Source organism: Balaenoptera ricei, chromosome 5 (assembly GCF_028023285.1).
Source record: "Balaenoptera ricei isolate mBalRic1 chromosome 5, mBalRic1.hap2, whole genome shotgun sequence".
NCBI classification, from domain to species: Eukaryota; Metazoa; Chordata; class Mammalia; order Artiodactyla; family Balaenopteridae; genus Balaenoptera; species Balaenoptera ricei.
The window spans coordinates 54,909,534-54,926,336 of record NC_082643.1 but is presented as its reverse complement, the minus strand read 5'-3'; the positions used below and the strand labels follow the sequence as shown (position 1 = coordinate 54,926,336).

Here is a 16,803-nt window from a genome sequence, read left to right as displayed (position 1 = left end):
CCAGATCCCATTCAGGAGACCACCCAGAGTCACCTCATTAGAACAACAGATGCTCCTAGTGTATTTTTCACTTAGGAGTTTATAAGGTTTCAGGAGGCCTCTGTCAGGGACTGGGCATGAAAACCAAATATATATTTCTTATTATAAATCACAGTATCACAGTAACTTAATACTACTTTTTCCAGGACCATTTGTATTTCTTTGCTGATATTTTTGTTTTTTTACTATACTTTGGGGAGAAGATAGACCTTGGCCTAAATTACTGGTTTATTATAACAGTACCTCTTAGCAGTTTTTTAAGTTAGCTTGACAGTTCCTCTGCTAATATTTATTATTAGGTTACCAGCCTAATTATATTATTGTTTAACAGTGTCTCAGCTGCTAAATTTGTCCTTGGTCTACTTACATTGACTTATGTTCTTTCCCTGTGTTTAGTAGTTAGTTTTTGTTTTGTTTTGTTTTTTTCCCAATCCCATTCCCTCTATTTCCTTTGAATAATTATGGCAGATATACTTAGAGGACTCCAGTTTGTAGCCAAATCAAAATACAGGGCACATATTGGTTTCTTATAAACGTGAAGTTGACATTGAGTACCTGTGATTTGCTAAGTACTTTAAATTAATTAACATTTATTTTCACAACAGTCCTTCAGAGTTATTTGTGATCAGTGGTTGGGGCTTCAGGAAGGCTCTCCCCTCAAGAAACTCTCAAGAAACTCTAGTAAACTTTTAAAAAGTAACACTCTAAATCAGAGACACCTAGCCTCAAGGAGACAGTGTAACTTGGTTACTTTTGTCTCTAAACTTGACTGCAACTCCCTCGTCTATAGTAATAATACTCCTGAAGAGAGAACGTATCAAGAAGAAGAGAGAACGTATCAAGAAGAAGAGAGATCTCACAAGCCTGGGTACATAAACAATGGAGAGGCACTTTGAGTCTATTCCAGTGCTTCTCAGGAGGGATGGAGCTTCAGCTCTCCCTCATGGAGAGAAAAAAGTAGAAGCTATGCAGGGTCCAATGTCAAAGCTAGGCCCTCTTTTACCAGACCACACTGCATCATCATTGAGTCACCACATACCGTAAGAACAACTATTTTACAGTACCACCTAATTAAATATTTCCAGAGCTAAGTAAATTAGTCTCCACGTTTAGCCAGGAAATGGTTCAGTGAACCTCAAATAACCTATGTGTCCTAATTCAGGGCCTTTGTATAGTTCCAGCCTGTCTCTTATCTCTTGACTTTAAAAGATGTCTTTGTTCATATGCATCTTAAAAATAAGATGATAGAGTCTGTTAGAGCAGCATTTTTAACCATTTAACCCAAGCATTTAGAGTGGAGTGGTGGTCCTGACGTTGCATTGGTCTCATGCCACCACACCCTGTGACAGTCCACTTGGCATTTATAAGGTATGCACTCCTTTCCTTGTGAGTCAGTGTTTTGAGTGAACTGAGGCTGTCTGTTTAGCCAGAGTAACTTTGGAAGCTCCCCTTTACCATTCACTTTAATATTTATAGTGCACATCTGGCACAATTCTGATTGCTACAGCTCTGACTTATGCATTATCTAGAGCAAAATTTTAATCCAGACCTATCTTTTGTTATCAACCAGCAAGGCTTTAGATTATGCTTCTTTGCAATTTGTGAATATGTATTACGATACAAATTAAAGGTAATATAGTTTTTTAGACCAGGCGAAACATGCTCAAGGCAACAAAGTATTATCCCTAGAAAAAGGAAATGTTCTGGGAAAGAGACAAGAGTTGGTCATGCTGCCACCTACCTCTTTGATTCATGTATTAGATACTTTTGCTTTTATTGTTGTTGTTTTAATAATTTGAACATATTCCAGAGGGCACAATTTTTAAAAATCTTTTATAAATCCTTCTTTGGGGGTTATAAAAGAGCATTATGGTATCCATTCTTTATTACAATAAAATTGTGAGCATGCCAAGGTAAAGTGGGTAACAACTTTAAAAGGAGAAAACATACCTTTTACCTTTCTGGGGAGGAGGGCTCTTTTAAATTGATTCCATCGCTCTGACACTCATAATTTTATATTTTGTTTTAGAAACAGAACAAAATATGTCCGGTTGGAACAGAAAAGTGCTCTAGATGGCCCATGCCAAGGGGAAAATCAGAGAGATCCCTTGTACCCACACCCATTTCCACCTAGAAATTCACTTTCCTGAGCTCTTCTTTGCACAAATCTTGGAGTTTCTTTATATTTTGCTTTAATAGAGTAGACTTTTATTAGGTGACAAATGTAGTTTTTAGTTAAAGAAATGAAGAATAAAATAGGAAGTCACCTTACGGATTTTCACAAGGTCACATGGCAAGTCTGTATGGCAAACTAACATGATCGTTAAAACAATATTCTTATGAATCTATAATCCTACATAATATAAATCTGTAGCATATTATATTTTCAGGGGATTATACTTGAAAATCATATATGCAAATATATATATATGATGTATTTTAACACAAGTTCATTGTAAAATAATAATATTGTGCTTTTTCTGTATGAGATACTTTCTAAGTGTTCTAGACATAAATGCAAAAAAAAGCTCTTAAAACCAAAAGCATTTTTCATAAATTTGCCTGAACTCATTTGATGCTAGAATATGACCTGAATTTACTTAAGGCTATTTATAGTCTTTATCCGATTTAATTTGAATATCCATATGTTTCCTGCAGAAATACTAATGTGCTTGCCGGTGAAGTGCTGTCTCAGGCCCTGCTGGTTCTGCATGTTGGCCTCAGTATATGCCATTTTACCTTTCTAAAAAAAATAAAATCCTGCATTTCAGAATACATTTGGCCAGAAAATATTCAGATAAAAGATTTTGGACCTGTGTTTACTCTTTTACTCCTTGCAGCAGGGCTGTAAGATAGCTACTCCTCTTGTCCATGGTTTATAGATGAGGAAACTGACTGAGGAAAAACAGGTGAAGTACCTGGACCAAGGTCATACAGCCAGTAAGGGGTGGAGCTGGGACGTGAGCCCACACGTTCCAGCTCTTGAGTCTGTTCTCTGAACTGTCATGTTCTCCTACCTCTGTTTATAAAGTGACTTGCTTGGGATGTTGACAGAAGTTAGGAATTTAATCCTGGTTCTCTGAGCTGTACTCCTGTGCTTGGTTTTCTAAGTCATTAATTTCTAAACTTTTGAACTGGGGAACGGTACAAGTGTAATAGGGTATAGGTACTTGCATTCTTTTTATATTACCCTTTATATTACTTTTTATATTGCCTGTCTTTGTGTCTGACCTAACCAATAATCTTTATTTATGTAGTTTTCAAAAAAGTTCCATTTTAATCACATATCACCTTACTAGATCCCCATCTGCTTCCCTGTTTTCTGAATTTAAATTTAAATTTTAACTTTTTATATATTTGTGGGGTTTTTTGCACATCTTTACAGGATAACTGAACCTGTATTTGACACTAGAATGAACGTTTACAGTCCACTTGAAGATCACTAGGCCACGTGAGAACCAAAGTTGACCAGTTTAATTACAGTGATAATTTAATGAACTAGTGAGTAGGACAAATGATAAATTCTTTTTTCTGGATCATTACTCCAAGTTATTGCTTCAGATCCTATGCTGGCTTCCATGATAAATTTTTCAAGAAAGAGGGCTTATCATGGGCAAAGTATTCTTTGCCCATTTTCTCATTTCTGTTATGCTTCATCCTCTGAGAACTTACCTTTATTTGTTGCGTATTTACACATATAAAATTCACGTGATTTTGTGAGTTTAATTATGAATATTGCAGTTGTGTATAATACCATGGTTTCAGAGTTACTGAAGGATGAACCTAATCCATTTAAAAAATTTCTATAGGTTCTCAAAATTCATTTCAGAACAGATAATGATCTTACAGCTTTAAGACACTAGTAGAAGACACTATAATAAAGTATCTATTATATTTGTAATCTTGACATCTGTGTCCTTTTGTCTCACATGGAATATTCTGTATACAAGAACACTGAGTTTATAGTAAGAGGGGAGAGAGAGTACTATACTTTTAACTGAATAAACATCTGTCTTTATTGAATTATAAGTGATTTATCTTCAAAACAGCAACTTGTCCTTTATTTTTGTTTGGGGGAAGGAGAGCTGTTGGGGTGGAAGGCTCGGGAAAGGTATTTAGGTTGTTCTTTGGTTGTTTTAGGAAAAGTCACTAGTTCTGCATCATGATATTTGGCCTGAGTCTAAAAAACATTCCACATGTTTTTTTAGCTTCACTGAAGGGATCAAAAGAAATACTGAATGAGGTCCCTGTTGTGTACACTAGAATACAGAGTCTCATCTTGATTTTCAATGGGAAAAAAAGTCTGTTATTTATGGGATATACAGATCCCATAGAAGATCTGTGAAATTAGAAGCCTTGAAATTATTAATCTTAGCTTTGAGACCTATTTAATAGTCGTAGTTGATATTTCTGCTCGGTTAGTGTCACATTCCTCTTTGGGTACGTTCCCAGCGCTTTTCACCGCTAATCTCTGAGTTAAGCCCAAAGAGTTCTAGGCATCTCCCTTTCAGTTATCCCTTTTGAAACCTTGTTTTTAATAACACTTTTCTTTCTTGGCTTGCATGACATTTTATCTTTCTTTTCCTTTCTTTTTGCTGTTTGCAAAGACTCTTGGGAGGATTTGACAGATTTGGTGGAGCAAATGCGCGATGATACAGAAGGTGCGTGCCACACCAACATCTTTCAGTTTTCTTTTTCTTTTTCTTTTTCTTTTTTTTAATCTTCTAACCACCTTTTGATTGTTTCCATAAGAGGAAGTGTCCGCTTTAGGTTTTATTTCCCATGACTGTAACTGGAGCAGTAAGCATATTCGCCAGATTTTCCATGCAGGTACTTCTTACAGGATTAGGTTTTCAGAGTCTTGCATTTAAAAATCTTTATCTTTCTGGTTCCAAGTAAAGTAGGATTAATATATGTTTATGCTGTTCCTTTAAGATAATAATATGTTCAAAGGGGACTTTATTTCACGATTATATCGTTTTTCTATGGCTGTTTTTTCATTTGTTAGGAAGATGTAAATTTTTTTATCATTCATGAAAAGAAGTATATATATATATATATATATATATGTGTGTATATATATATATATATGTATTACCATGAACAAGCAGTTTAAAAACAAACAGATCCCAGGAACTTCAAGTATTTGGTCTGGAATGTTGCTCTGATTTGTAGATTTCCCATAACATTAAGTCATTTTGAGCTTGGTCATGTAATAGCATTCCTTTCTGGTGGAATTACCTTGAAAAGTAGCACATATGTTCGAATGTACGAAGGTTCCCCAAACCAATAATTATTTCTTCTGTAATTGGCACCTAACTTTAGGGATCTCAAGGTGATTTACACATTTTATAATAAAGATAGAAATATTGAAGTTTGGCTCCACTTTATCATTTTACGTTCTCCCACTTTGGCTGGGCACCTACAAGTCCCCCAGCTTCAGTGTACACTCTCCTAGCACACGCATACCCACCACTCTGTCCACACTGGCCTTTTCACTGACTGCATGAGCTGACCTCAGCCTCCTCTCCTGCCTTGTTCCTGTAACATCCCACCCAGAGCATTTACTTCCCTTCTCCCTCCCCCTGTGCCCCCTACATCCCCATTTAGTCTAGATGAGAGCTCTGTGAAGCGCTCCCTGACAGCTTTGGCCCAGTTCATTTCTCCATTCACTCAAGTCCTGCAGAACTTGGAGCTTAAGGCTTTTTGCTTGCTCTCTAATTCTTGTGTGTTTACATTCCTAGTTAAAGTGTAAAATCCTTGAGAGCAGAGATTGTCTTAAACTTCTTAGTATTCGGATCAGACTTAGGACAGTATTGTCCTCCGTAGATTTGGTCACACCAGACAAAAAACTAAGGCAGTTTTCTCTCTCCAGTGATGCCCAGTAGTTTCTTCTTCAGCACTTTACTTTGAATGAGTAAATTATCCTGAGTTTCATCTCATTTCCTATAGTCAAGCTATCTTTTTATTCCGTCTTTGATTCTACTTTTAATGTAATTAGTTACATGTATTTTGATGAGAAGGCAGATCAGTATTGTCTAGTTGATTGACAGTTCATAGACAAGAAAAAAAGAGGACAGTGTTGATTCATTCAGTGAGTACTGACGTTAGATGCCATTATCATTATTATATTATTATTATTATTATTATTATTATTATTATTATTATTATTATTATTATTATTTACCGGGCACTAGATAGGTTTAAGGTTTTGATTCCTTTAATAGACTACGTACTAAAGAAAAATGCTGCATATAGGCCAACAAATCTGTGCCCTTCTTAGAAACTTCTTCCCTATGACTTAGCCCTGGCACAATTCTGTTTCTTTAATACAAGGTACTACTGCAAGAATCAAGCCTACTACAAGAGTCAGCCTCCTCCTTTTCATTTCTTTTTGCTGGAATTTTTGTGAATGATTGTCATAGGTGAAGTCAAAAAGGGAAAAACCCAGAAGATGTGTGAATTTTTTTTATTATAGTATAGTTGAATTACAGTGTTGTATTAATTACTGCTGTACAGCAAAGTGACTCACTTATACACTTATATACATTCTTTTTCATATTCTTTTCCATTATGGTTAATCACAGGATATTGAACATACTTTCCTGTGCTGTACGGTAGGACCTTGTTGTTTATCCATTCTATATATACCCGTTTGCATCTGCTAATCCCAAACTCCCACTCCATTCCTCCCCACCCCCCCTCCCCATTGGCAACCACCAGACTGTTCTCTATGTCCCTGATTCTGTTTCTGTTTCATAGACAGGTTCATTTGTGTCATATTTTAGATTCCACATATAAGTGATATCATGTGGTATTTGTCTTTCTCTCTCTGACTTACTTCACTTTGTATGATAATCTCTAGTTACATCCATGTTGCTGCAAATGGCATTATTTTGTTCTTTTTTATGGCTGAATAGTATTCCATTGTATATATGTATCACATCTTCTTTATCCATTCACCTGTTGATGGACATTTAGGTTGTTTCCATGTCTTGGCTATTGTAAATAGCGCTGCTATGAACATAGGGGTGCATGTAAGAATGTAAATTGTATTACTTTGATGATCTTAGTAGATTACCAGTAAAGTGGTATATGGTAATGTTGGCCAAGAACTTACTTATAGAAAAGTCTTTCTGGAATATAGCTTAAAAAAAGAAAATCAGAAGGGGAAGGAAGGGGGAAGGAAAATGGCTTTTACTTGTTAACTTTTTTGAGTCATTTCATCCTTGTCTTTTTTATACAATTTTCTACATCTCTTCTCACTTCAGTTATATGAAATGCTAGAATTTTACTGTTTACATAACTTAGAGTTTTTGTAAGTGAGTACTTGTAACAAGAATGAACATGAGTTATGGAGTATTAGCCACATGTAATACCCAGAGCGGCTCAGGGTCTGGGGAGGAGCCTGCAGTCAGAACCGGAGAAAGCTGCTGATGTATGTAGGCTCAGATCTCGTCAGGAGACCTTCACTGCTGAGCTGCTTTAATTCTGTTCCTTATCTGTTGTTATGGATGTGTCATAAGAGGTGGCTTTTTAATAGGAAAAGTGCTAACACTGGCTTCCAGCCTTCTGAAAATCTGCTTTTTAAAATAACAAACTCTAGGAGGTCACAGATTTGAACTGTTAGCTTTGGGGTTTGGTTTTTCTTTTATTTTGTTTTGATTTTGGCAAGATTGAAGGTTTTTCTGGTGAACTGATTTCTTACAGTGGTGGTTGGTTTTATAGTCAATGTGTCTGTAACTCCCGTCTGGTAGAATATGAAATGTCTTCTTAAGGTGGAATCGTGTCATGCTTACAACATTGATCAATTATCTCACATCTCATCTCATTATATGCTATTAATTTGGGTCTAAAAGCTTTGAAACTCACCGGAAAATTATGAAGATTAAATGAAATAATAAAAGCACATGGTTTACTACCTTTAGTTTCTCAATAAATATTGAATTCCTATCTGTACTTACTACAAACCTTTTTTAAACAGATTATGTGAACTTGCAGTTGCCCAGATTACTCATCTCTCTGAGCATTGGAGTGGCTGGGACATTACTTGAATTAGGGGAATAATATACTTGTATGAAATAATACCTCATCAAGATGGCTTGCTGGTTCCTTGATATATTTTGTGAGTTAAGACTTGATGTCCACCATTTTGAAAAATGGAAGGAACATATCTAAGAAATTTTCTTAGCATCTAGCACTGTATCACATAGACATTCAATGAAGGTTTATTTTAAATTAAATAAAAATTTTAAACTTACTTATGGAGGACCATAATAATTTTGATAGCTAACAATTTTTTATTCCTTTTTTCTTTAAATTTTATTTATTTATTTATTTTTGGCTGTGTTGGGTCTTTGTTGCTGTGCGTGGGCTTTCTCTAGCTGTGGCGAGCAGGGGCTACTCTTCATAGCTGCTCATTGCTGTGGCTTCTCTTATTGCAGAGCATGGGCTCTAGGCTCATGGGCATCAGTAGTTGTAGCACGCAGGCTCAGTAGTTGTGGCTCGTGGGCTCTAGAGCGCAGGCTCAGTAGTTGTGGCACACGGGCTTAGTTGCTCCGCGGCATGTGGGATCTTCCCAGACCAGGGCTCGAACCTGTGTCCCCTGCATTGGCAGACAGATTCTTAACCACTGTGCCACCAGGGAAGTCCCACAATTTTTTATTCTTAGTACATCCCAAGCATTTCTAAATGCTTAACATACATGAACTTGTTTAATTTTCAAAACCCTATCATTATCTTATGGATGAAGGAAGTAAGGCCTACAGAGTTAAGAAACTTTCCCAGTGGAATACTACTCAGCAATAAAAAGGAACGAACTATTGATAACCTGGATGGATCCCTCAAGAACTATGCTGAGTGAAAAAAAGCCAATTTTAAAAGTCACATACTGTATGATTCCATTTATATAACATTCTTGAAACGACAGCACTGCAGAAATGGAAAACAGATTAGTAGTTGCTATGGATTATAAGGGGGTAGGAGACAGGAGGTAAGTGCTTGTGGCTGTAAAAAGTCAAAGTGAGGGATCCTTGTGATACAGTTCAATGTCATATCCTGGTTGTGATAAGTTACTCTAGTTTGGCAAGATGTTACCTTTGGGGGAACTAGGTTAAGGGTACACAGTATCTCTCTATTATTTCTTACAACTGTATGTGAATCTATAATTGTCTCAAAATAATAAGTGCAAAAAAAAAAAAAAGAAAGAAAGAAAAGAGAAAAGGAACTTGCCTAGGGTTACACAGCTAGGGGAAGAGTTCAAGTAGAGTTCAAACTCCAACAGGCTAGCTCCAGAGCTTGTGCTGTTAACCACTATACCAAAGTTCAAACCTAGTTGGCTCTCAAAAATACTTTTTCATCGAAATTCCATACACACATCATTTATTTCTAAATATCTAGAACAAAAGTTTCATGAAACAACATATAACCTTACACTGTAGGGCATACTAAATCGATTTTTATACCCCACTAAGGGGTTGTGACCTTTAATTTGAAAGATAATCCAGTATCCTGTAGTGCCTCTCTGGTGTATATCCATTTTGGCTCTAGCTACCAAGATATAAGCAAAAGAGCTCTTCCAGCAATGCCAGTCTGTTGTGTTCTGTTCCCAGCCTTTAATTGTTGGCACCCTTTAAAGGCCAGTTACCTTGCATCCTTCTATTTCTCTTTAAACCATCTCCTCTGATGGAAACGTCTTATTTCTGATCATTGGTACTATTATCCCTTGGCTAGTGATTATCCCAACCCAAACTTTAGTTTGTATTTACAACTATGTGATGAAAATTATGTTTAGAATGCTTCCACATCATTGTATCTTTTATTGTATCCAAAGCCAAGCTGATTTTACCCCTTACTTACAAAACAGTTATTCAATTTTTTTCATTTCCATTTTCAGCACAGTATTCGAGGCTCACAGGGCAAAAACTTTAGGTTATTCTCGACTCCTCTGTTTCCTTAACAGGTCCAGTTTTTCAAGTGAAGCCATTTTGATCCTCTCCCGCAAATTCTTCAGATTCACTTTGCATAATCCTTTCAGACTAATCATCCTGAAACAAAGTTCTAATCATAAGACTTCCTTGCTCAAAACCTACAGTGGTTCCCATTGCCTGCTTCCTGGATATGCAGGTCTAGTTTTAGAGACCTGTCATTTGACTTTACCCTTCCTGTTTTCCAGTTCTCCCCAGGAAGAACTCCCCACTCCATTCTTATTTCCTTCACCCTCACTTCACATACCCATTCTCCCCACTTGGAATACTTTCTTCCACGTTTTCTGTGAATTTCATATTTAGGGTCTGCCTCAAATCCTATACTGGAATTTATCATACTTTTAACTATATTACTTTTGGTGTTGTCTCATTTGGAGCACAAGTGTACACTATTCCAGGGAGTTAAGTTAAGGGTAGAGATTATTCCTGTATTTTGTCAAGGTTGGGGTTTACTCTACTTACAAACTAAAAAATTAGCCTATTTCTTGGATACTGACAAAGGACACGACAAAAGACTTTATTACTCATGACACTGCAAGCAGTCTGAGCATCAACACATTTGTGTCAGTTCCTCTTGCACCAGAGTTGCACCTGGGAGACACTGTATCACTTAGAAAAATGCTACACATGTGGTGGTTCTGTGTTGCAGCTGAGGAACACAGTTTGGGGAACCGTTGTTTTTATAGGAAGCAGTAGGAAAGCCTCCTCTCTTAAGATGATCAGTTGCATAAACAACCCTGAGAAATGGCCTGGGTAAAAGAGCATTGAGAGCCTTGCAGTCCTGATACAACCCATAAAGACATGTAAGTAGCACAAGAAGTCCATGGAGGATTGTCTGTCTCAACATCTTACAGGTTAGATATAAAGAAATTTGTAACTTCCCCAATATCACTCACGGAATTTGAGAGAGACAGCTCTAACTCTTCTAGATCAGAGATCTAACTGTGCTAGATCACTGTGTTGCCCCCTAGTATTTAACTTATTTCTATGGAGTAAATTGAGCAGAGTAAGGAACTCCTGAATTTGTACTTATCACCTAAATGTCTTATGTTGCATCAAAACAGAGAAGACTGACTATTGTCCCAACTTCTAGACGTTCCCAGAAATCTTCTGGGTATTCTTCTGTGGTACGGAATTCTTCAGGTAAAGGTACTTGAAGATGTTTGGGAAACTTTCCCAAACTGAAATTGATTGTATTATGATATGGGAGGCCAGTGAAGAAGAAGAGAGTGTGGTTTCTTAGGAACTCTTGGGCAAGCTGGAATTAGAAACGGACATTTTTTAAAGATTAGAGAAATGGATACCTAAAAGAAAAGTGTTTTCCTCTATTGCTCACAACATTTCTGACACTAAATGTGTGGGGAGGTTTTCCCACACCCACCAGTTCTCCAGCACCAGTTCAATTCTGACACTGTCTACTTGGGGTTAACACAGACTCCACAAGAGGCCCCCTCACTTTAGATGCCAGTCACAAGTCTAGGTTGTCACCTGTCCTTCTGACCAACCAGCTATAAATCAGAGGTTTCTGATTTGTACACCTCAAGTTTTATAATTTGCTAGACTGGCTCACACAACTCAAGGAAAGAGTTTACTTGCTAAATTACAGGTGTATTATAAAAGAACACAACTCAAGGACAGCCAGATGGAAGAGATGCATAGGGCAAAGTATGTGGGAAGGAGCATGAAACTTCCATACCCTCTCTGGGCACATCACCCTCCCAGCAACTCGATGTGTTCACTAACCACAAGCTCTCTGAACACTTTCCTTTAGGATTTTTACTCAGGCCTCATTATGTAGGCATCATTGATGAAATCATGGTCTTTGATGTTTGAGCTCTTTCTCCAGCCCCTCTCCCCTCCCTGGATTTGGAGGTGGGAGGGAATGGCTGAAAGTTCCAACCCTCTTATCACACCACTGGTTCCCCCTGGCAACCAGCCCTCCCATCCTTAAGGGCTTTCTAAAATTCACCTCATTAGCATAAACTCTGTGTTTGAAAGGGACTTGTTATAAATAACAAAGATGCTCCTTTTATAATACCTTTAACTCTGGAGCTATTTCAGAACTAGAAACAAGAACCAAATATAACAAAAGTTACCCCTATGGCTCTTATCACTTGGGAAATTGCTAGGGTTTTAGGAGCTCTGTGTTAGGAACTGAGGGCTTAGATAAATAGAGAAATTGATTGATTTCTTATTGTTCCACAATACCTGACCAAGAATAAGTAAGAGTACATAGACAATGGTTTTGGAATGTTAAATAACCAAATAAGCTTGTTCATTTCAATGCTAATGCCAATCAAAAGGGGTTTTTTGGGTTATGTTCAGGGGTAGAAGAAAGCAGCACTAGACTCTTATTGGAGGCTAGCAGTTAAACCTTGTCCTGAAGCAAGAGAAAGCAGAACCTCTTTTTTATTTTTAATTATGGAATTTTTCAAGTACATAAAGTAGAGAGGGTAACATAAGAAACCCTAACGTTTCCATCACCCAACTTCAATAATTATCAATATATTTTTTTTTAATTTATATTTTTGGCTACGTTGGGTCTTCGTTGCTGCTCTCAGGCTTTCTCTAGTTGCGGCAAGCGGGGGCTACTCTTCGTTGTGGTGCACGGGCTTCTCATTGCGGTGGCTCCTCTTGTTGCGGAGCACGGGCTGTAGGCGCACGGGCTGCAGTAGTTGTGGTGAGCAGGCTCAGTAGTTGTGGCCTGCGGACTCTAGAGTGCAGGCTCCGTAGTTGTGGCGCACGGGCTTAGCTGCTCCACGGCATGTGGGATCTTCCCAGGCCAGGGCTCGAACCTGCGTACCCTGCATTGGCAGGCAGATTCTTCACCACTGTGCCGCCAGGGAAGTCCCGCCATTTGTATTTCTTTGGAGAAATGTCTATTGAAATCCTTTGCTCATTCTTTTTTACTGGGTTATAGTAAGTCCCCTACCTACAAACGAGTTCCGTTCTGAGAGCGCGCTTGTAAGTCCAATTTGTTCATTAAGTCCAACAAAGTTAGCCTAGGTATCCAACTAACACAATCAGATATATAGTACTGTACTGTAATAGGTTTATAATACTTTTCACACATTAATACATAAAAAAAACCACAAAAAATAAAAACATTTTTAATCTTACAGTACAGTAATCTTACAGACGTCTGAGCTAACTTACATGATTGGACATGGGAACGCATGTTTGCATCTTTGAAAGTTCTCAACTTGAAGGTTCGTATGTAGGGGACTTACTGTATTTGTCTTTCATTGTTGAATTATAAGAGTTCTTTACATATTCTGGATACTGGATCTGATTTACATTTTTCCTCCCATTCTATGGGCTGTCTTTTCTTTTCCTTAATGATGTCCTTTGAAGTGCAAATTAGTGAAGTCCAGTTTATTTTTTCTGTTGTTTTTGCTTTTGGTGTCATCTAAGAAACCATTTGGTCATATTGTATAATCCTTTTTGTGTGTTGCTAGAGTTGGTTTGCAAGTATTTTGTTGAGGGCTTTGCATCTATATTAATAAGAGATACTTATCTGTAGTTTTCTTATGATGTCTTTGTCTGATTTTGGTCTCAAGTAATGTTGGTCTCATAGAATGTGTTGGGAAGTGTTTCCTCTTCCTCTGTTTTTTGGAATTGTGAAGAACTGGTAGTAATTCTTTAAATGTTTGGTAAACTTCAGTAGTGAAGCCATCTGGTTTTGGCCTCTTTATGGGGTGTGTTTTTTATTATGGATTTAATATCTTTACTTATTATAGTTCTATTCAGATTTTCTATTTCTTCTTGAGTCAGTTTTGGTAGTTTATCTTTCTTAGAAATTGTTTCGTTTAGGTTGCCTGATATGTTGGCATACAGTTGCCCATAGTATTCCCTTATAATCCTTTTTGTTTCTGTAAGGTCAATAGTAATGTCTCCTCTTCGTTTCTGATTTTAGTAATTTGAGTCTTCTCTCTTTTTCTATTCGCCAGTATAGCTAAATATTTGTCAATGTTGTTGATCTTTTCAGAGAGTCAACTTTGGGTTTCACTGGTTTCTCTCAATAGTGTTATTTGCTGTTGATTTCTGCTGTGATCTTTATTATTCCTTTCTCCTGGGGGCTTTCTACTGGTTAACGTATTTATTGGTTGGCCTTGAGGAAGCCATCTGTGAAATCATGGAATTATGACATGCTAGAGCTAGAAGAGCTAGGTCAGTGCTTCACAAACTTTAATGCACATACAAATTGCTTTAGGTTCTGTCCAGAATCTGATTCAGTAGTACCATTGGAGCCCAAGTTTTCCCATTTCTAAAAGCTTCCAGGTGATGCCAGTGTTGATGTTCCAGGACCACACTTGGAGTGGCAAGGATCTAGTTCATTTGGTATCAGTCGTTGGTGGGGTTTTCCAAACCATGTTGTTTCACCCCATTCCAGGCATATTAATGTGCTCCCTGCTTGAGAATTAGTGCTGCAATTAGTCATTATGATTGGTGCGGGTGTGTGATGTCTTTATAAAAAAAAAAAAAATTACTGAACAAGTACGTTTACAGATGAGGAAATTGAGGTCCCAAAGAAGTAAGATTCCTTGCCTGGCATCATATAATAAGCTAATTAGCACGGATGATTCATATCAAACAGATTGAGTAGTGGGTGGATATAATCTTTCTGATGATAAGGCTTAATTTTAGCAAAGTAATCTTTGATTATGCTATTACTAAGGAAAGGTAGCAATCAGGATAAATAAATTAGTCGTTAAATTTTCTTGATGAACTCCTTTAACAGATTTCAACCCAGAGAAAATATTATTTAAGTGAATTTCCTCTTTATTATTCTTGAGTAGAAGCTTATGCGATATCTGAAATAACATTAAGGAGAATAGATAAGTACAGATATATATACATATATAGATAATCTAAGGGTCCTAAGACTTTATTGATTATTTTTAAATGAGGATTGAGTATAAGTTCATAATTATTTTGTACAAATAAGTGTCATCAGACTAGTTAAATGGTGTTTTATTAAAGATCTTTTTAGTACTTTCAGTGATTTCTTTCACTATCACGAACAACTCATTTTATGCTTAATTTTTTTTTTAATTAATTAATTTTTAATTTTTGGCTGCGTTGGGTCTTTGTTGCTGCATGCAGGCTTTCTCTAGTTGTGGCTAGCGGGGGCTACTCCTCATTGCAGTGCGCGGGCTTCTCACTGCGGTGGCTTCTCTTGTTGCGGAGCATGGGCTTCAGTAGTTGTGGCACGTGGGCTCAGTAGTTGTGGCTCATGGGCTCTAGAGCACAGGTTCAGTAGTTGTGGCGCACAGGCTTAGTTGCTCCGTGGCATGTGGGATCTTCCCAGACCAGGGCTTGAACCCATGTCCCCTGCATTGGCAGGCGGATTCTTAACCACTGTGCCACCAGGGAAGCCCTATGCTTAATTTTATACTCTAAGAACTATTACAGCAAAAGTTCAAAGTAGATTTATTTAGGAATCATTGGTCTTCAGTCATTCTGAACATCAAGTAAGCTTTCCTTTCAATATCTTTCTGTTAGTTGGTCATTTTAAATCTCATATTAATGCTTTTATGTATCATTGGGAAATTTCTGTAGGACAACTGTTTTGTTTCACATTTAAGATAAAAGTAACTGTTGTGCTACCTATGAATTATTCCCACTTTACCAAGAATTGGGTATGATGTAACATACTTAATATTAACATAATGTTAAAGATAACTTACTTTTCCTTCAGTTATTCATAAAACATTTCAATATTTCTCGGTATGAACCTTAGTCACTGCACTATAAGGAGATAAAATAGGGTCTTGGTTAGATGATTGGTTTGCAGAACAGTGGGACTCACTGTCACTCTTAGCTATGTGACTTTAGGTCCATTTTTGTCATCACTATTGACTAGATGAACCACATGACTCCGTAAAGTTTGTTAGAATTTCCTCATATGGAAATTAGCAGCCTAGAAGAGGTGTAATGAAGACGCATACGCTCTTAAAAGGACTTTGAAAACCAATATAGTTTATTATAGCTACAGTCATTTCTACATGGTTTCCTTAGTCCACTGCTCCTGCTGTGTTTCCCACCAAGGTGATTTGTACCACCGTCCAAATGTAGAAACAATCAAATAATCACCAAAACTAGAAACACAGAAGTTGCTCTCCATTCTCTCTCCTTCTTCCCTCAATCCAGCTGGTGATCAAGTCCTGAAATCCTAACATTCTACCCCTAGAACATCTCTCAGAGCTAACTCCGTCTTCTCCACAAGCACACACTGCTCCAATTCCATCCCATATTATAATTTTCCTCCTCAGCTTGTGCGGTAAACCCTTACTTGCTCCCCAGCTTTGAGTTTTTATTCCTTTTCGATCCATCTTCCACAGGTTGCTAGAATGGCTTCTCTAAAATTCAAATCAGTGACATTACGCCTCACATCAAAATCTTTACTGACTTTAAGGTAAAATCCATATTTCTTAAACAAGGTCCTTAGCAATCTCTCCCTTACCTATTTCCCTTGTCTCATCTCACAACCCTTACTCACATGTATCATAAACTTAGGGCATTTTTTGGGTTTTCCTTAGTATGCCATGTTCTTTCATATTTCTGTTCCTTTACCCAAGCTGTCCTTCCATCCTACTCCCTTCACAGCTCTACTCCTAACCCTTCCTGGCCTGACTAATTTCTCTTTGTCCTTTAAGATTGAACTCAAAAGTCTCATCCTCTGTATTTGGCACCTAGTGATTTCTATATATTAATTTTGTATTCTGCTACCTCTGTGAATTATTATGTTTTTGTAAAAATTTCAGTTTACTTTGAT

General features: G+C 37.3%; 1 protein-coding gene across 8 annotated transcripts in view; it reads left to right on the top strand.

The window, feature by feature from the left end:
• The window catches only part of RUFY3 (RUN and FYVE domain containing 3), an 89,443-nt gene that overhangs the window by 32,647 nt on the left and 39,993 nt on the right, over positions 1 to 16,803 (top strand). For 2 of the 8 annotated variants that reach the window (XM_059922889.1, XM_059922894.1), the window contains one exon: positions 4,647 to 4,700. The exons of the other annotated variants lie outside the window; for them this stretch is intronic. In XM_059922889.1, coding sequence (XP_059778872.1) covers positions 4,647 to 4,700 — 54 coding nt within the window. The remainder of the gene's footprint in view (positions 1 to 4,646; positions 4,701 to 16,803) is intronic. 8 annotated transcript variants of the gene reach the window in all.